Source organism: Ascaphus truei, chromosome 11, assembly GCF_040206685.1.
Source record: "Ascaphus truei isolate aAscTru1 chromosome 11, aAscTru1.hap1, whole genome shotgun sequence".
NCBI lineage: Eukaryota > Metazoa > Chordata > Amphibia > Anura > Ascaphidae > Ascaphus > Ascaphus truei.
The window spans coordinates 42,023,176-42,044,400 of NC_134493.1; the positions used below are offsets into that span (position 1 = coordinate 42,023,176).

Below are 21,225 nucleotides of genomic sequence, written 5' to 3' on the forward strand. Positions count from 1 at the left end.
ACCCAGCCAGCGTATGTTCATGCTCTCCTGTGGGATTCCCAGCGGCAGACCCAGCGTGCTCGCCGCCCGCTCCCGGGCCCAGAACATGAAAGAATGACCGATCAGCCAGACTTCCCGCGCTGCGCCTGCATCGCCCACTGTGAAGACAGAAAACATGTTAGAAAACCGCACGATCATCTAATTACCCCCTTGCTGGGACCTAATGTACCCTTTGTAGGCGTTTGACTTCCACCTCCCCAGTTCCTTAATCTGCGCTATCGGCAGCCCCTGCTCGTAGGCTACCGTTGCGGCCCCAATCCGAAACGAGTGGGTCCCGAAATTGGTGGCATCTATGCCCCCTGCCTCCAGGCAACGCTTAAAAATCCTGTTGAACTGAAACTTTGTTAGGGGAGTTGAATCTTTATGTGTCAGGAAAACCTCGCCCCCTTGCGATCGCTGCCTGGTGTAGCGCTTTGCCGCCCTCACCGGGCACACCTTCCTATTCTCGTGCCACTGTCTCCTCCCCTATAATCACATTTCCTAGCAATATGCCAGTGTGACGCGTGGGCGTAAGGCGTGTGTGAGTAAGGCGCTTGGGGGTAAGGCGTGTGCGGGTATGGCGCGTGGGGGTAAGGCGCCAGGAACGCAGGGGGTGACTCTGCAGCGGTGGTGGGTTGGCTCGGCCCAGCCATGGGGGGGGGGGAAAACAGGATTAATGGAAGCTCCTTACTCGCGACGGGTTTAAATAGCCCGCCCTCCTCCCCTCCCCTTGCTGCACGCGCAACTCCACGCCGCCTCGTGGTGCGGGGGGGGGGGGGGAGGGGAGGAGGCGGCCAATCCCTGCAAACACTGGAGGGCCCAGCGGCCATTATGAGGGCGCCGGATCCATTTTGGAACCTCTGCCCTTCTAAAACAGCGAGAGTAGCGGAGCCCAAAAGGTGGATGTCCGGCAAAAGAGTGTAAATCATTATGTGAATAAATGTTATTCATTCATGAAATGATATACAGTAATGCAGGCCGCTCAACTCCAGTTTAAGAGCCACCCGATCAGGTTTTCAGGATATCCCTGCTTCAGCATACGTGGTTAAATCAGAGGCTCAGTCAAAGACTGCGCCTATGATTGAGCCACCTGTGCTGATGCAGGGACTAATTGAGCCACCTGTGCTGAAGCTGGGATATCCTGAAAACCTGACCTGTTGGGGAGGGCTTGAGGACTGCGGTTGAGCTCCCATTCACTAACATACACTGTCTTCATGCAGTCTGCTTCTGTGTGGTCACTTTGCACCCACAATCCTTTGCTTCCCCCCCCACCGCGTCACATGACTGCACAGTGTCATTATCATGGAGTTCCAATTAGGACAAAACGTCTTCCCCCCCCCCCCCCCCCCGAGGACGCAGAAACCCTCCAAGCATCCTGTTATCTGTTCGAAACAACCCAAACACCGATAAGGAAGAGAGCGGCAATAACCCTGGAGTATTTATGACTCACGCCCGGTGGTTAACCCCTGCAATTCTGCGCACTCAGCGCCTGGGACACCCAGGGGGGGCCTGTTGCAGAAAACCTCTGCACCGCGGGTCCCTCTTTCGGAAATCAAAATGAAATCACAAAACCTTTGCTGGCAGGTAGTGGAACCTTTTAGGGGAGCGACATTAGAGATCACACGAAATGAGGAATTAAGTAGAAAGCTTGTGTTATAATATCAATTGTTAGTCCAAATAAAGGTAACATCATGAAGTGCTTGGAGCTTTGATTACCTCTTGGGTCTCTTCTTCACGTGAACGCTCATTGAGATGCTATAAAGCCAGGGGTGCTCAACTCCAGTCTTCAGGACCCCGCCCCAACAGGGCAGGTTTTCAGGATTTCCCGGTTTCAGCACAGGTGGTTCCATCAGTGGCTCAGTTGAAGAGCTTGCTTCAGCACAGGTGGTTCAATCAGTGGCTCAGTTGAAGAGCCTGCTTCAGCACAGGTGGCACAATCAGTCTTTGACTGAAACAGGGATATCCAGAAAACTTGACCTGTTGGGGGGGGGGGGACTGGAATTGTGCGCCCCTGTATTAAGCAATAATGTCCCTTCTTGCCCATATTTAAAGCTCATCATTGTGACGTCCTCTCTCCGGCAGTGCGGGGGTTAAGGGAAGCCCAGTGAAGGTGATGCAGATGGGCAGGATGTTTAGGGACAGAGGGATCTCCTGTGGTCAGCAAGTGGGAGCAGAATGTGTGCTGGGGGGGTACGATAACCCAGAACTGCTCACGTGCCCCTGTCCTGCACACAGGGAGGTCATTGTTATTATTTCATCACCGTCACTGTTTGTTTGTTTTTAATTTCCTTTTTACTACATTCAGTAAAGAAGAAGAAAAGATGAATGATCCCACAAAACCATACACCACTCGCAAAACAGCTAAATCCTATCAGGGCAGTTTGGCAGTGCAGGGGTTACAGTTACCCCCCCCCCTTCCCCTTCGATCGTTCATGTGTCTTATCATTTTATTCTGAAAATGAGATGTTCTGTTTGTTTTTGGACAGAAGTTGCTGTCGACCAGAGATATAAAAAAAAAAGATGGCTGCAAGTGACTGGCCTGCTTGCGGATTGGATTTATATATATATAGTATTTTTTTTATTGATTTTAACAGTAAGGCAGGGGGGAGGAACAGAAAGAGGATGGGAAGGGATTAGAGTGAGGGTACAGCAATTTTTGACATTGGTGATGTACTTTACGACCAAGAGAAATATACGATAAACCATGAAAAACATGGCGATACATGTGAGAACTGATTTTGTAACCACAACGTGACTGCAAGGTGGCGCTATAGAGCGTCTTGTCATGTTATTCGTGTGTGTGTGTATATATATGTGTGTGTGTGTGTGTGTGTGTGTGTGTGTGTGTGTGTGTGTGTGTGTGTGTGTGTGTGTGTGTGTGTGTGTGTGTGTGTGTATGTATATATATATATATATATATATATATATATATATATATATATATATACACAGTGTTCGACAAACCTATACATTTGCTCGCCCCGGGCGAGTGGATTTAACCCCCGGGCGAGTAAATATTGGCCCAAGCAGCACACGTTTGGTACTAGGTGGCGAGTAGATTTTTTTGTGTGGCGAGTAGATTTTTTGGTGATTTGTCAACCACTGTATATATGTATATATATATATATATATACTGTAGATATATAACGGAAATAGCTGTGTTAGTCCTGTTGCGATCCCTCCCCTGGCTTCAAACACTTAACACCCTACCTTACCTACTGTACATATCTGGGTTTTTTTTCCCCTACACTGTTTTAGCCATAGATTCCTTTGTATACCAGTATTGCTAGACCTGAAGAAGAGAGGAGAACTCTCGAAAGCTTGTCCTATGGCATAAATTGTTAGTCCAAATAAAAAAGGTATCGCCTAATACTGAAGAACTCATTTATTCTGCACTATATATATATATATATATATATATATATATATATATATATATATATACTGTGTACTCATTTGCATGTCATTTCCCAGAATCCCTTGCTGTAGTGGAAACGCTGTGTGCTGGGCGATAATGGGGAGACAGGGTTGCAGACCTGTCTAAGACATACACACGGGCATACAGTAATATTTACAGTTGCTACAAATGTCCCTTGTGCACCGAATATTCATACTGAGCATCTGTATACTTTTCCAGTCTCTGTAAGCATGTGGTAATAATAATAATAATAATAAATACACTGTATGTAAGGTTACGCTGCGTATTTCTGTACACTACCCTCACTGATTTCCAATGTGTGAATGTCAGATTTCCCTCCAATGAGTGTGAGTGCCCCCCAGAGAGTGAGTGCCCCCCAGAGAGTGAGTGCCCCCAAGAGAGTGAGTGCCCCCAAGAGAGTGAGTGCCCCCCAGGAAGTCTATTATACAAACCCCCAGTAGAATGTCTATCACGTTCTTTGCACCAGTTCCACTGGAGGGCGCTCTCAGACCATTGCTAGGAGAGAGCAGCTGCAGGCAGCATCCAGCTGTCACATATCACTGCAGTATTGCCAGGAGAATTGTGGACAGTTCCTCATTTTTGCCTCCTTTTTTCCCCACTAAGGTTTTATGTGCACCCATTAAGCACGTATATCATTATATTTCTTTTCACATTGTGTTGTTATTTCACATTGCGTCTGCACTGAGCTTTGCACGAATCCTTCATATTGTTCTGTCAGGTTTTGACTAAATAAGCATTTATACTCCAATCAAGCAGCACCCACTACACACTTCCTTCTTAAATCACTCTGCACAGGGGTGTCTAGAGTGACTGTCCCCCCAGCCTTGCCGCGCTGCACACATTTCTGGGGTGACTGTACCCCCAGCCTTGCCCTGCTGCACACATTTCTGGAATGACTGTCGCCCCAGCCTTGCCGCGCTGCACACATTTCTGGGGTGACTGTCCCCCCAGCTCTGCACCGCTGTACACATTTCTGGGGTGACTGTCGCCCCAGCTCTGCCCCACTGCAAACATTGTTGGGGTGACTTGCCCCCGCTGCACACATTTCTGGGGTGACTGTTGCCCCAGCTCTGCCCCGCTGCACACATTGTTGGGGTGACTGTCCCCCCAGCTCTGCCCCGCTGCACACATTGTTGGGGTGACTGTCCCCCCAGCTCTGCCCCGCTGCACACATTTCTGGGGTGACTGTCGCCCCAGCCTTGCCCCGCTGCACACATTTCTGGGGTGACTGTCCCCCCAGCCTTGCCCTGCTGCACACATTTCTGGGGTGACTGTCCCCCCAGCCTTGCCCCGCTGCACACATTTCTGGGGTGACTGTCCCCCCAGCCTTGCCCCGCTGCACACATTTCTGGGGTGACTGTCCCCCCAGCCTTGCCCCGCTGCACACATTTCTGGGGTGACTGTCCCCTCACTCACACACCCTAACACTGTGTATAAAGAGGACCTTGAACCTTTAGGGATGGGGCACATGACACTAGCCCTTGGTCAGTGTGAGGTTAATGTTGGGGGTAGGTTAGGCCAGGGGAGCGCAATCTTTTCCCCCTGCGCCCCCCTGCCGGCTGTCCTCCTCTCCGCGCCCTCCACCCTCACCTTTGTTCCCGGAGTCTGAGCGTCATGACATCCGACGTCACATGACCCCATGGCTTCATTTGATGCCGCGTTGCCATGGCGACGCATCTCCAGAAGCCGGCTGACCCAAGGTAAGTGAGGTTTACAGAGGTCTTTGCCACTTGCCCGGCATTTAATGGAAGTGCCTTCGGGAAGCACGTGGGGTTTAAACCCCGCACCCCTCGCAGATCATCTCGGGGGCGCGCCCCCCAGCTTGCGCACCCCTGGGTTAGGCAGTCCTGGCGGCTGTACGTTGTTAGACAAGTTGGGGGGGAACTTGAGGGTATAAAGGAGGCATGGGGGGCAATACATCCCCCTTTCCTGCTCTCCCTGGAGGTGAACCCCTCCCTCCGTTTGATGGGGGGTTGGGACTTGTTGTAAAAAAAATGAAAAACAAAAGAAACAATAATTGCCAGGCGGCTTCTCCAAAAATATTGGACACAATGATGAAAGGTGCGATGCGCTCCTCTCTCCGTTCCATGCTGTATCCTCCTCTCCTTGGCTCAACCCCCAGGCTCCTGACACCTCCTCCTGAATGGCTGCATTACCCAGCAGCAGCCAATCACAATGGAGGAAGCTGCCCAGCCCCCCAGCAAAAGTAGCTCTGCACTCTCCTTGCTCAGGCCCCCCAAGCCGGTCAGGTCACAATGTCCAGAGAGGTAATACCGGTATACACATACACGCCCAGAGAGGTAATACCGGTATTCACATACACGCCCAGAAAGGTAATACCGGTATACACATACACGCCCAGAGAGGTAATACCGGTATATACATACACGCCCAGAGAGGTAATACCGGTATACACATACACACCCAGAGAGGTAATACCGGTATACACATACATGTCCAGAGAGGTAATACTGGTATACACATACACGCCCTGAGAGGTAATACCGGTATACACATACAAGTCCAGAGAGGTAATACCGGTATACACATACACGCCCAGAGAGGTAATACCTGTATACACATACACGCCCAGAGAGGTAATACCGGTATATACATACACGCCCAGAGAGGTAATACCGGTATACACATACACGCCCAGAGAGGTAATACCGGTATACACATACACGCCCAGAGAGGTAATACCGGTATATACATACACGCCCAGAGAGGTAATACCGGTTTACACATACATGTCCAGAGAGGTAATACCGGTATACACATACACGCCCAGAGAGGTAATACCGGTATACACATACACGCCCAGAGATGTAATACCGCTATAAACATACACGCCCAGAGAGGTAATACCGGTATACACATACACACCCAGAGAGGTAATACCGGTATACACATACACGCCCAGAGAGGTAATACCGGTATACACATACATACCCAGAGAGGTAATACCGGTATCAACATACATGCCCAGAGAGGTAATACCGGTATACACATACACGCCCAGAGAGGTAATACCGGTATACACATACACGCCCAGAGAGGTAATACCGGTATACACATACATGTCCAGAGAGGTAATACCGGTATACACATACACGCCCAGAGAGGTAATACCGGACACATACACGCCCAGAGAGGTAATACCGGTATACACATACACGCCCAGAGAGGTAATACCAGTATACACATTCACGCCCAGAGAGGTAATACCGGTATATACATACATGTCCAGAGAGGTAATACCGGTATCCACATACATGTCCAGAGAGGTAATACCGGTATACACATACATGTCCAGAGATGTAATACCGGTATACACATACACGTCCAGAGAGGTAATACCGGTATACACATACACGTCCAGAGGTAATACCGGTATACACATACACGTCCAGAGAGGTAATACCGGTATACACATACACGTCCAGAGGTAATACCGGTATACACATACATGTCCAGAGAGGTGATTCCTGTATACACATATATGTCCAGAGAGGTGATTCCTGTAAACACATACATGTCCATGTATGTGTATACCGGTATTACCTCTCTGGACATAGTGACCTGATTGGCTTGGGGGGCCGCGGGATTTCTCTGAGCAGGGACAGAGCAGGGCTGATGGTTGGGGGCTGGACAGCTTCCTCCATCCTGATAGGCTGCTGCTGGCTAATGCAGCCAATCAGGAAGAGGTGTCAGGAGCCCTGGGGGTGGGGCCAAGGGGAGGAGGAAACAGCATGGAGTGGAGAGAAGTGAAAGGTGTGTGTGTATCTCAAGCGCATCACACCTTTCACTATTTCCCCATTGTGCCCAATATTTTTGGCGTGGCCACCTGGCCACCCTACCCACTTCATGGTACATTTTGTTACCTGCCTCCAAACCTTGTCCGTGTGATAAAATAACGGTAATAAGATTTCGCTGCAGTGGTGGCACGTGGGTGGATGTGCTCTGCGTCAGAACGGGGAATTAATACGTTCAAAGAATCTGAGTAAGAACTCCTGAGATTAGACTGTAAGCTCTTCGGGGCAGGGACTGCATGAAACACGTATTCCTATTATGTCTCCTATTATTATTGACATTGCTGTAAAGATATACATTTTATTAACATGAAGAAACACCGCCCCTGTCCGATGCAGACGCAAACGTGATATATCTCGTTATAATGCTGCACAGTTCCCCTATTCACCCCTCAAGTATTAACCCAAACCAGCGCTGTGTGTTGTATTCATGTATTTATGTACTACAGCAGGGGGGCTCAACTCCAGTTCTCAAGCCCCTCCAACAGGTCAGGTTTTCAGGATGTCCCAGCTTCAGCACAGATGGCTCAATCAGAGGCTCAGTCAAGGACTGAGCTTCTGATTGACCCCATGTGCTGAAGCAGGGACTGATTGAGTCACCTGGGCTGAAGCAGGGACTGATTGAGTCACCTGGGCTGAAGCTGGGACTGATTGAGCCACCTATGCTGAAGCAGGGATATCCTGAAAACTTTACCTGTTGGGGGCTGGAGTTGAGCACCTCTGTACTATAGTATACAGTATAAAATAGCGTATAGTACAGTATAATATAGTATAGTACTCTATAGTATTTGTTGTTTTGAGTTACTGTTCCAGGCCTATTTGACATTAAATAAGTGTTATGGTGGGCAAAAAAAGTGACAAAACCCCCCCCCCCCCACCGTACAGTGTACAGGAACAACAAATACCATGGCGCACATTCACATGTCTCAGCCAGGCCTGCAGCCCCGCCTTTCCCCATTATCTCTTAGCATACCGTGCTTCCGCTGCAGCAAGGGGTTCTGGGTAATGACAGGCCACTGCGCACTCACCGTGTCACTTTACTTGTTAATCCATTTGGGAAATCTATTAAACATATTTTCACTAGCTTAAAAGGTGTTCAATGTCTAAGGGCTTCGACCTAATTACTGTTTAATGATTAGTTTCTAGAGGGCAGGCCTCTGAGATACTCGGCATCACTATGCAGTGCACATATCCAGGGACAGAGCAGGAGCCAGTAATCCAGCGAACAGGAAGATAAACACATGGTATTGCTCCGTGTATTGTTCATGAAAGTACATTACAAGGTGTGGTATCTGTGGGTGTTATACAGAGATAGAGGTGAGCTGTCAAACCAACAGGACAGCGAGTGCTGAAGTGAAGAGCAAACTGCATATTCATAGAGGTATACAGGTCACTGGTTAGGTACATAACCGTATCGGCGTGATGGCGGTGCCACTGCACAGAGCCTGGCGGTTAGAGGGCGCTGCGCTCATCCCCACAACCATTAAACTGATTGTTGGGGGAGAGCTCGGGGCCTCCGTAACTCTCTTACCTTCTCCTGCACGATCTCTTGCTCTCGGTATCCCCAATGGCGTCGCGTTGCCATGACGCAGATACTGAGTCACCTGGACTCTAAGTTTGAACTACAACAATGCTCTGGTGATGACCAGGGTAGCCTTCAGTTCTTCATGCTGCTCTGCAAGGACATACAATACTTGGTTCATTAACGTTTCTGCAGCACTTGTACTTCTTTGGCAGCCTGCAGATTTTCTTCCTGCAGAGATCGCTGCTTCTCTTCGGCATTCTGGAAGTGCGTACGAAGACCTTGCAGTTTGCTCTGCAGTAGGTGCTCTGCTTGTGTGCATTGCTCCAATGCTTCTAACTTTTCATCTTTCAGCCTTGTATTTTCTCTTTTTACAGTCTCTATAATATTCAGGGCCTCCTTGTAGAGCTCCTTCCATTTACGCACTTCTGAGTTGAGATTCCTGGTCTCTTGGCATGAGACTTCTAGGTTGAGGGTGTGATGCTCTTTCTGAGAGACTTTAAGGTCCATACTAAGACTGTAGACAGCTTTTTGAGAGATGTCCAGCTCCACAGCAAGACTGAAGTTCCTTTTTAGAGGCTTCCAGTTCATTGCGGCAACTGCTGGTCTCTTGGTGTGAGGCATTCAGTTCTATGCGGATAGTATGAACCTCATTCTGAGAGACTTCCAACACTCTCTATGGCATTTGCAAACCGCTTGTTGAAAGACTGTAATCTCTTTCAGTGCCTCCTCATACTTCTGTTTCAGATTAGCAATCATTCGGTCAGACTTGCTCTGCTTTTCATGCATGGCGGTAATAGTAGTGTTCGCAGTATCTAGATCCATCCTTAGATCCTCAAATTCGGTCTTGGCCGCAGAGTAAATTGCGTGCAGTCTTCTGTAGCTCAGCATTATTTTCTCTTTCCAGTTTCACTTCTTCACAGAGCAGATCACAGGTATACCTGGCAGCTTGCAGTGCATCTTCAGGGCTGGTCAAGGGATCGTCACTCACTGGTTCCGGCTCCGCTTCCCCGGGAGGGTTGGTTGAGGGTTTCTCAATGTCAGCACCGGACAGACACTACTTTGGGGTACACAACTTCTGCCTTGGGCCCTCTGGATATTCTGTCATTTTCTCTAGGCTGCAGGGCATCTCGCCCCCCTTTTTTTCCGCACGATATGCGGACGTGTCTGTTCCTTCCACGGTAAGTGAAGAACCACATTTCTTTTTCCGCCTCTTTGTTTTGGACGACTCCGTCCCATCAAGGACTCTGGGATATCTTTCTTTATTTGCAACTTGCGCAGTTTCACTGTATCCGCCATGCTTTCCTTGCAGGTAGGTGGCGTAAATATTCAGCGATCGGCTACTCCCGCTCTTGCTCCTGCCGATCACATTCGTCATCATAGAGAGCGGTCTTTTTGGTGCGTACTGAGTTCAGGCAGCTCCACCATCCATGGGGTGTTTTGTGGGTGTGACTCAGTTTGGGTTCCCCATAAAGCTACGCTTATAGTGACGGCGACGCGACGGTCGCTGGAAAATCAAATAGAGATGATTTCCAGCGATTGCGACCAATCCGTCGCTCCGTCGCGTCGCGCTTACTATAAGCGCATGCGCCGGCGGCAATGCATTTGTTTTGCTGCGACGTCGCGTCGCTGTCGCCGGCACTATAAGCGCAGCCTAAGAGATATCTTCATCCTTATCCGTATCCTCAGAGGACCGGAAGGGCCACTCTTCCGTGGGGTAGGGTCAATTACAGGAACAGACGACAGGGGTTCCTAAAAAGAGCTTGCTGGGGTTTTGTGTTTCATTACAGGAACGCCACATCTTGTCCTCCATTTTGGCGGTATCCGGCGTATTTTTCTTCCTGACCTCGGGAGGCGCTATTGCAGCTGTTTTCTCTGTATTCGCTAGAACCCCAGCTGGTAGTTCTACAGGTGGGCAGACTTTGCTTGCAGAGTTTGTAGCTCTCACAGGCGTCTCTGTAGACTTTTTCTTTTTTTTAAATTTACTTTGGTAGGTTCTGAAACATCAGCAGTACTGTGCACACATTCTTTCTCATCAGCGATACTGGATGTGCACTTGCTAAGTAAAACTTCTGTATCTTCCTTGTGACCACAGCGCATTGCTGGCTACTGCAGTTCCTTGGCTCGTTGAAAAAAATATTCCTCTGGCTGTTGCCTTTTTCTGGGGCCACGTAGGCATCATCCTCATCATCGGAATAAAGCCTGAAGGGACACTGCTCCATGTGGCTGGGCTCTTTACACCAGGAACACATTTTCTTCCCCATTCTTGCAGAGTCTGTATTTGGCTTCAGCTGGGCGGCCATTTTAAATTCCCAGATAAGTCCCTGTTACAGGCATGTACAGAAGGAGCGGAATTAAATGTGAGGAAAACAACCTTATTCTCTATTGCAAACCACGTCTTTTAAACCGCGTCTTAAAAAAAAGTGACAAACCGCCTGGTTTTAACGGCCAAACCGCCCAGATTGTACGCGCTTTAGAAGCGGAATGACCTGAGCTGGTGCTAACTCCATCCCCAGTCTGATTTATGGGTTTTGCTCTCTCAGTCAAGCCCAGATTTCAGGCTCTGGATGTAACTCACAATACTAATCTCGCCCCCCTTGAGATGGCGTGAAAAACATGTTCCTTATTAGAAGCCGTTTGCATAACGGAGCTCCGAGAATTGCAGTTTTTGTCAAAAAATTAGAGTTTGGGCTTTTTTGACAAACCGAACGGATTGGCAGAACCGGAGTGAAACCGATTCCAAAAAATCCTTTTAGACACAGATTGGACATGCAAGAAGGGCTCACAGCATAGCAAAGCGTGCCAATCCCATCGGAGGGCACTTTAGAAGAGGTTTATCACACTTCGGAGCTACGAGAATAGGCCCCTACATGTAAGTAGGTCTGTTTTCTTCTGGTTTTTCTGATTGGCCGGCTTCGCCAATGGAAGGTTAATATAAAGAAATCCATACGGGGGGAATCCGAGCAGAGCACCCCGCCTGACGCCCACTGGGATGCAAACTCTGAAACCATCCCAGCGAACTCGGTGTACGTGTACCCCGCCCGGATACAGGAACGCACCAGCACCCGCAACAGTGAGTAGGAGCAGGTTATGTGTCAGACCCCAAAACTCTGCATTTCTAATCTTTTTCCATTATTGTACAAGTCCTACACTGCTCTTTTAATATAACTTTTTATCATGGCGAAGGATCAAAAGTGGGTACGTTATTTGTGCACGTCTCATTGTGGGATAACACATGCGCATATAATTCCATGAGTATGTGTTAGCAGTAGGGCAGCTTGCTCACAGATTCTCAGCTCGGCAGAGCAGGTACACGCGGCGACCCGCGCTCATTATAATAACGTCACTGGCTGGTGACTGGAGAGCAGCATCCGACTCACGGACGCTTTCTCGTGATCTCTTCATCATTGGAGGTGCAGCTGCGTTTTGAGGATGTTTTGACATCTCTTGTGACTCCCTACACTTCCTTCCACTGGGAAGGAGATAAGAGAAGCAGAATCCCTCAGCTAGCAGCCGTTCAGGGCTGGAGGTGTCTCCGTGCACCCAAGCAGCAGGGTGACCGGGTGCAACCTGATAGAATCTGGAAATGACTCAGGGATGGACGTTATCCTCGGGAATGCATCTTAGTGTGACTCTTTCTTACATTTTGGGCTGTCGTTGGTATAGAGAGCTATGGTTTATGCACACGTCACCTCTACGCAGATATCTTATCATATACTTTTCTTTGACTTATTGTTTTTACATGCTTATCATTTTATCACAACACACATCGGAAAGACATTCGCTGGATTTACAGTACTGACCTCCACACCAACAGTTTAGCAATGAGGGACCAATGTCCACCCGCATGTACGGTGAAGAGTTAAGTTAAAGCCACAGGACCCGTTAAGCTGTAATGGACAAACTGTGGGATAGCACAGAGAATCACAAAAAGAACGATTCCTGCGCTCCTACCAGTTAGGCTAAGATAAAATAATCTCGTGAAGAAGGGTATTTTGTTAAACCCATTGGCCAAAGCATTTGTAAGCTTGCATGCCACAACAAGGCATAACCAAATGCAGGTACCTACACTAAATATATGTAATAGTTGTCCCATGGACTAGTGAAATAAGTGTAAAAGCCCCAAAGGGGTTAAATAAAGCATAGCCTTATAGCACATAGAATGTATGATATGGACATCTATATTATTCTGGGACTAGGACTGATTGTCAGCTCTGTGGGGCAGGGAATCGGTGTCCATCTCCATGTGTTGCCTAATAATAACAGTTTCTCACAGTGAGGTGGGCTGCTCTCTCCCGACAGGAGAAGGTGACACTCCTTGGACGTTCAATTTTTAATCCATTTTGTCCCTTTCATCTTTTCCCGTTTGGAAGAAATAATGGATTTCCTGCCAGGGCCCGTTCAATCAGGGCAGGAGGAGACCATCCCTGCAGAGAGCAGTTAATTAGCACCGATTGACCCTCTGATCTGGAGTGACGAACCTTGTGACTCAAACAAACAGCGGATTCCCGCAGGATGAGAATAGACGTGTTTGGGATTTGTCATCTCGGATCTGGGTTAGTGTGAACACGAAGTGACCAATGGAAGAGCCGATGATCCGTGGCATGAAAAGAGACATTGAAAGGAAAGCCAAACCTCTGGGTGTGAGGCTCGTGCCAGTGCGCACCCCAGGCCCCTCACCTTATCCCACATGTTCCCTCGTGCCACCTTCGCAGCGACCCCCATCTCTGTGGTGAGAATTAGTCACAGGAAGAGGTGGAAACCCGATGTGGCCTATTCATCAAAGTGTCCAGTCTGCACAGTGAGGGCAAAACTGGTGTAATCTGACTTTTTCTTTAGAGAAATCTGGTGCCATTTTTATTGGGGGGTGGGGAGGGCACCAGTTTTGTTTCATAGCCGGAAGGATTTAATCATGTATATGTGCTGTACTGTTAGAGCAGATCTCAGAACTGCAGACCCACTGCACGAGTCCGCAGAACCTCCTGCACTCGTAGGGTCAATGTTAACACCTCCCAAGTGCAGGAGCAAGTGGAAGATGCCAGTTCATGGTGTTGAAATGTCGAGTCCCTGCCACTCACTCCTGGCATCAGATGAGCTGTGTTTGCAGCAACATGCTGGAGAAAGGGTTCCGTTAAGATGGTGCAGTAACTGTGCCAGCATCCCTGATAAAGCAGCCTTAGCATTAGCAGCCTTGTGTGAACTTAAAGCAGAAGTCAACGCTGCCGTTTTTATTTTTATTTTTCCCCTCTTTAATATATGCATTAATACAATCCACACAATGAGACGGAATTAGCTAAGTTGATGATCGATCCGTTCTCCTGTGACCGATCGGTGAAGATTCGGCTTGGGGGTTTACTAAATGGCTGTCAGTGCAGCAGAAGAGGACCAGAGATGCAAAGTTCTGTGGGGAAGATCATGTGACCAATCAGTCACTAGATACAATTGGTGCACTGCTAGAGAGAGGGCAGGGCTCAGAAAGGTGTGTGCCAGAGCCTGTTTCAGAAGAGGAAGGGGATATCACTTTGTAAATGGTTGCTATAGAAACAAAAAAGGCTTGTTACATTATAATACATTAAAAATGTCATTCAGGGTAGTTTAAAAAAATGTTACAAGTATTTTCTCATATTACAGAAATAATGTGTTTAAAAAAAACACACATGTAGGATATTGTTTGGTCTGCAGATTTAAAGAGCCAAACCCAGTGCTTTTTTTGTACAGATATATATTTATTTTTTACACAGGATTGAAGCAGGGGGTCTCCGGAGCTGAACGCCATTGATGTCAGCATTTTTATCAGCTGGTATTTCTAAAGCCCCCCCCCCTGTCCCCCTGGTGCCTTCCTTGAGGAGTGGTTGTGGTGGAGGGAGCCCACCTGGATGGTCCTAACACTAGGGTGACCAGATCTTACAAAGTTAAAACCGGGACATAATAAAAAAAAAGTGTTTATAAAACAAATGACATCGCTTAAAAGTAAATATTATAATGATAATTGTCTAATAGCGTCCCCATTTATGCTGTATTATTCATTCTCTCTCCCAGTCTCGCCCCCTCAAGTCTCTTTCTCTATTTCCCTCCCCCAGCCGTTCCTTCTCTCTCTCCCCTCCCGCCAGTCTCTCTCTCCCCCAACTCCCCCCAGTCTCTCTCCCCTGTCGTTCTTTTTCCCTGCCCCAGTCTCTCTCTCTCTCCCCAGTCCCTTTCTCTCTCTCCTCCCAGTCTCCCCCCATCCAGTTGAGACATACATTGCACACTGCAGCCCCCCGCTCCAAACCGGGGCATTTTTTACTGCCGGGACTCACTGTGGCGAAAATGGGGGGTAATCAGCGCATTAATAAAGGCAGTGGGCTCGGCTGGTTACCCCTATTTCGTATTGGGGATGAAGGGGTTAATATTATATGCTGTTCCCCTTTTAAGACTGCTAATTTAGGAACTGAGTGAGCCAGCACCCTGATTTTTGGGGTGCAGCCTCAGTGTAACCCCCCAAGAACACACATATTAAAAATATAACTTTGTCATAAGGGAAACATATATTTTTGATGAAGTGCTTTTCTGGTGTAGTTAATATGTACCGGCAGGATGCTATTTTTTTCTGCCTGCCTTTGTAATGCATTAAGGAACAAATGTTATGCATACATGAAAGACTCCAGATTCTTAAAGTGTCACTTAATCAGGATGTTTCTGAGTAGCAGGTCCTGTTACTCATCCTAGATATTTCACACCTTGGGACCAAACTCCAGACATTGCGTCCCCAGAAATGAGTGGCCCCTTTTTTACTTAGCAGTGCTACCAAGCTGCTTACTGAGCATGTTCAGAGTTACCTGGGTTGGCTGTAGGATTAGCCCATGTGACATGGCAGGTTCTGATAGGAGGAAGATAATTCCTTGCCAATGGGATGAGGCTAATGTAACACTTCACAGGCCCTTGTCCTTAAAAAGGCCTGTACCCCTCATTCCTGTGTTGTTGTTGCTGTGTTGCTGTTGTTGCTGTTGCTACCTGATTTCTTCAAGCGGATAAGACCTAAGTACAGCGGCTACGATTCCAGAACGCAAGCGGTTAAAAACATCGCAACAAGGAAACTTGCCCTGCTTCAGGATTTCGTTAGCCCTGGGGATCCAGACCAATCCCAGAGAACCAGATAAGACTTTGCACATTCACAGAAGGATTGGACTGGCTATTTATTTGGCAATTTGCAAATGGACTACATTTTAAAGGACAATCTTCTGGTGCTTTGCATCTTTCTGGACATTATCCTCTGTTTCTCTACCCGTACGTGTAATTATTGAGTTTATTCTGCAGTTGTCGTGTGTTTGCCTATCAAGGGAATAAATCTCAGTTTATTTTGCTCAACCTGTTCTGCTCAATCAGGACCCACGAAATATAAATGTGTTATTAAGCGCGTCTCCCGTCACACTCACAAACCGGGGCGCGTGGCTACCCTACCTAACACAAACGTTAGGCTCCACCGGGCTCCCTCTGTCGCTGCCGCCCCTCAGCAGGTAGGCCCCCCCCCCCCGGGGCGGAGAGGGGGACCTTGTTTTAAACTCGCACCGGGACCCTTCTCCGGCACTGCTCCGTCATCCCTTTTCTCACATAACGTACTCCCTATCGCAGGGTGACCAGACGTCCCGGTTTTTCGCCGTTAGTCTCAACTTTTCTGGCACCTGTCCCGGTTTTTCTCTGTACTGACCGCGCATGCGCTCGATTGGTCGGCAAGTGATCATTGCGCAGTCGGCACTCGCCATTCATGCATGCGCGAGATTTGTCCCGGTTTTTGCCTGGACAAATATGGTCGCCCTACCGATCACACCACCTCTTTTCTTCTCTATACTTGTGGCCGAGCAGAGATCCTTTTGTTTCGGGGGTTCCTCCTCACACTGGCGCCCGGGGAGGGGTTTATGTCTCTTGGTCTACCTTAGGCCTTGTCCAGGGTGAGAGCGAGCGCGCTTGCGCTCGAGCGCCGTGACGTCAGGCGCTCATGTTGCCCAGACGATTCCTAGCCAGCTAGTTGCGCGTGTAAGGGGGAGTTCCGAGGGGGGGGGGGCGTGACGTCACGTGAGCGGTTCGCCCTCATTGGCTGAACCGCGCATGTGACCAGGGCAAGAGCGACAAATACAAAAATATGTGTCTGTGCAAGCATCGCGCCTCCCCGCGCTCACGTGCACGCATGCGCGCAGCGTGGACCCTACAATTTACTTTCATTGTTTTGATCACGAGCGCGCGTGCGCAAGCTCTCAGCCTGGACGCGGCCTTATTCAAGTTGATTAGTGTTCGTTATCATTACTGGTGGAGGCTTTCTTGCCCTTCTTCACTCACCACAGCGTAGTTGTGTTCCTGGTTTCTAACCACTTCCATCTTCACATTGGCAAAGCTAGTGTAACCCTGGTCCCCAGCAGCTCCTGGAGACCCCCCTTCCCTGGCGCAGCTCGATCGCGGGTACTGAACAACCCGACGGCTGCTTCCAAGGGTGGGGGCTGGAGCAGGGAGCAGCGCGGTTTCTCCTGCCTGCGGCCGGTTGCCGGGGACGCGATCGGGCCGTTGCTAAGGCCGCGATCGCGTCTCTAAGGTCCCGGCGGCCGCAGAGCAGGGCGCCGCCATTGCGCTTCAAGTCGCGCATGCGCAGTGATCGCGCGAGGGCAGGAGAGCCCCAGATAGGTCGCGCATGCGCAGATAGGGGTAGGGAGCTAAGGCAGCTCTTAGGAGGTCGCGCGAGAGTAGGGAAGCATAGGGAGAGCTTGAGGCGGCCATTAGGAGTTAGTGTAGGCAGAGGGGAGGAACGCACACGGCCCCAATGTTATAGTAAGGGCCTCGGGACTACAATTCCCATGAGGCATAGCGAGGCAGGCACCAGGTGCTTGATAGGAGCCAATAGGGCTGTAGGACTGCCCTGGAGGAAAGAGATACATTTCCCGGGCTTTGCATGAGTCACGTCAGTCAGGAAGAAGCAGAGCAAGGAGGCAGACAAGGGAAGGAGGTAGGGTGCAGGAGAGAGGGACTCCCCTGTATTAGGCCAGCACCCCCTTGGTCAGAGATAGCTCAGCTCCCCAGTAAGGTGAGTGTTGCCAGGGGCAGCCCTCAGGTTAGGGACCCTGCCACTTACATTAGTGGGAGCTGAGATAGGGAGGTTATAAAGAGTTGGAGCAGCGGAGCTGAAGGGGAAGGAAGGATGCAGGGAGTGAGTGCAGCTCCTGCATCCTGATAGGTACCCTCACCCTCCAGGTAGGCCCCAACTCCCCACCAGGTTAGTGGGTAACTGAGAAGGGACGGCCCTAGATAGAGAGGTCACCCTTAGTGTCTGTAAGGTGCAGGTTTGGCAGTGCCACAGCGGGTAGTGCTGTGCGCACTGGCAAATAGGCACAGTGTGTGCAGTGGGTTATTACTGCGGGTTCCAGGGTGCTGTGTACGGTTGGTGTTGTGTGTTGACAATGCATGTGCTGGGCGCAGTGTTATGTGCAGCGTGTGTGAATCCCTGCAGGCTGACAGTGTGAGCTGTGTGTCGGCTGCAGGTGAGTTAGGCTGTTAGGATTAGCCAGATACAGATAGGACTGGGTAGCTAGGGGAAGGGGGGGCAGGTTATGGTTCCACAGGCCCTAGGAGTTCTCCCCAAGCCACCCCAGGTTGCGGTTCATCAGGGACAGGCCCTAGGTTAGGGTTGCTGTCACTCTAGGAGTAGTTAGTGATAGGAAGGGATAGCGGCGGTTGCTGTTCCCATGCGGTTGGTGTTGCCGTGATCCGGTTGCAGTTCCCGTGGAGCGGTGGGACCCTCGTTGGGGTCTACCGGCAGAAGTACCTGGAAAGGATCAGACGGACGTCTGACCCTTTTAGAAGAAAGTTGCGGTCCCGAGCATCGGAGTGCTCGGAAGGTATCTCAAGTATATAAGTGCACCAACTGGGCCCTAGCTTAATTTAGTGACTGCGCAGTCACCCACGACCTTCTGTAGGAGTACGGGACATTGGGTGTGGGGGTTTCACTGGACACTGGGTGGGATCACCTAGTGTTGGGGAAACGTCCTGCGAGACGTCACGGGTAGTGTCTCCTCGTGAGAGGGACACCGGTTATGAGGTTATGTAAATGCGATGATATGTTTTATGTTCATAAGTAAATTCCTTAGTTATTATATAATCACTGACTGTGTGTGTGGTTTCTAATTGGGTTCCTATGTAGGGTCATTCTACACGTCCATAGAATCCTACATAGGTGGAGGCGCTGTAAAAGAAGATTCGTTCCAGAGGATTCACCCCAGACTCTCATTAGCGGAGGCTCAGACCTCCTGTGAGCCTGCAGGTATACGCACCACACCGGTAACACCACATGTTCTACTCACCCACACTATATATGAGATTGGGTGGGGTGGAATACCCGTTACACTAGTATAACCATCCTCACGCTGATTGGACCCAAGGGTCACAATAGCTGTCTGTGAGTAGTGTTGCAGGCCCTGCACTTCTTTATCCCCGGCTGTGCTGTGAAAGCTGTGTAATGCGGCAGGGATAAGCTTATAGGAGTTCATGTTAAAAATGGATAAGAAGCAAAAAGGGACACACCGTGAGTGCTTGTTGGCATTACCCAGAATCCCTTGCTGCTGAAGCATGGTATGTCATGTGATTATGAGGCCGGTTTAGGGCCCTGTGACGTGAATGTGCTCACAGGCGTTCTTTATCATTGCTAAGCCCTGGTCACATGCTTCTGCCTGCGCTTTCCAGCAGTGACAGAGTTAATTGCACAGAGTTGATGGAGTTCACGACACCCCCACCCTCGCCCCCTCCCAGACTCCCTCTGGGTGTCCTGCACCTGGTGGCCGGTGAGACCTCACTAGTCATGGCATTACCATGCAGTCCCGCCCCCCCTCCCCTCCCCCGCCCAACTTGGCGCTTCAGCTCAGAAGATCCCCTGCTTCAATCCTAGAATTTAAAACTCAACTTGTTGTGCTTCTTTAATAGGGTAAATAGGGCCGACTGACTCGTATTCAGACAATATCCTGTACAGCGGCAATTAAAAATGGATATATAGGGGGGGGGGGGGGAAAGCTCACATGCTTTACCTGTTGTTTAAAAAAAGCATTGAGTTTAATTGTCCATATTTCACCTCATGACCCAGTTTTTAGAAAAACATTTGGACAAGGATAAGTATTTTTGTTTTTTTTTCAATTTCAACTTTGAATATTTCCAAGATAAACAAAGATGACAAAACCCTCCAACATGTAATGAATGTGTTTTGCTGGTGAAACTGTTTGTCTGGGCTGTTTGCAAAGTAATTATGTGGCCATCAAAAGCCAAAACGGATTAATCCAGGAACGCGGAAATGCTTGGGTCCCGTCCCGCAGGAGGTGAGACATTCGTTCTGCTCCCGGTACAAATAAGAAACTGTTACTTTAAACCAAGGGGGGCGGGCAACTCCTGTACTCAAGGGCCTCCAAGAGGTCAGGAGGATGTGCCTGCTTCAGCACAGGTGGTTCAATCAGTAGCTCAGTCGATGACAGATTGCGCCATCTTTGCTGAAGCAGGGATATCCTTAAACCTGACCTGTTGGTGGCCCTTGAGGACTGGAGTTGGCCACCCCCTTGCTGTAGCCCTTTGAATTTCCCATGACATAACACGGCAGGGGCAACACCGCGCAGTGGCTGCGTCATGGACTTATTATGCTCGTATTTCCCGCGGGGCGCAGACCGCGCGGTCTGTCCCGCAGGGAAACGGAGGCGGAGGAATCCTCTTCTGTTTCTGCAAATAACAATCCCACGGTGTGAGCACATTCACGTCTCAGACAGGTCGGCAACCCTGCCCGTCCCCATTATCTCTTCGCATACAGTGCTCCCACTGCAGCCAGGGATTCTGGGTAATGACATGCAAATGAGCACAGTGTCATCTTTTCCTTCATGTCCATTTTAACCTAGTTCCCTATACGCTTCTGCCTGCCGCATTACACAGCTTTTCAGCACAGCCTGGGTTACAGAAGTGCAGAGCCTGCAGCCCTACTCAAAGACAGCTATTTCGACCTTTTGGGTCTCATCAGTGTGAGGTTGTTGCAGGCTTTGCCACGTGAAGTCTGGTTATACCCACGTACCAGCATTAAAAAAGTGACCAAAAAAACAACCAATGACCCCGTGCCCTCGAGGGGTTAAAGGGGGATTGAATATTTCTAAGGTTCCAGTTACATAACACGACATGGTCACTTTTTTGGGGACCCACTAGGTCAGGCCTAGCCAACTCCAGTCCTCAGCCACCAACAGGTCAAGTTTTTAGGATATCCCTGCTTCAGCACAGGTGGCTCAATCAGTCCCAGCTTCAGAACAGGTGGCACAATCAGTGGCTCAGTCTCTGAGCCACTGATTGAGCCACCTGTGCTGAAGCTGGGATATCCTGAAAACCGGTCCTGTTGGTAGCCCTTGAGGACTAGTGTTGGCCACCCCTGTGCTGGGTTAAGCGGCACCTTTAAAACAGCG

At 49.4% G+C, this 21,225-nt stretch overlaps 1 protein-coding gene across 1 annotated transcript in view; it reads left to right on the top strand.

Moving 5' to 3' along the window:
• NT5M (5',3'-nucleotidase, mitochondrial) overlaps positions 1 to 16,316 on the top strand; it is a 33,137-nt gene extending 16,821 nt beyond the window's left edge. The window contains exon 6 of the mRNA XM_075565861.1: positions 14,533 to 16,316. Within this exon, the coding sequence (XP_075421976.1) occupies positions 14,533 to 14,570 (38 nt within the window). The 3' untranslated portion in view covers positions 14,571 to 16,316. The remainder of the gene's footprint in view (positions 1 to 14,532) is intronic.
• The last annotated feature ends 4,909 nt before the right edge of the window (positions 16,317 to 21,225 follow it).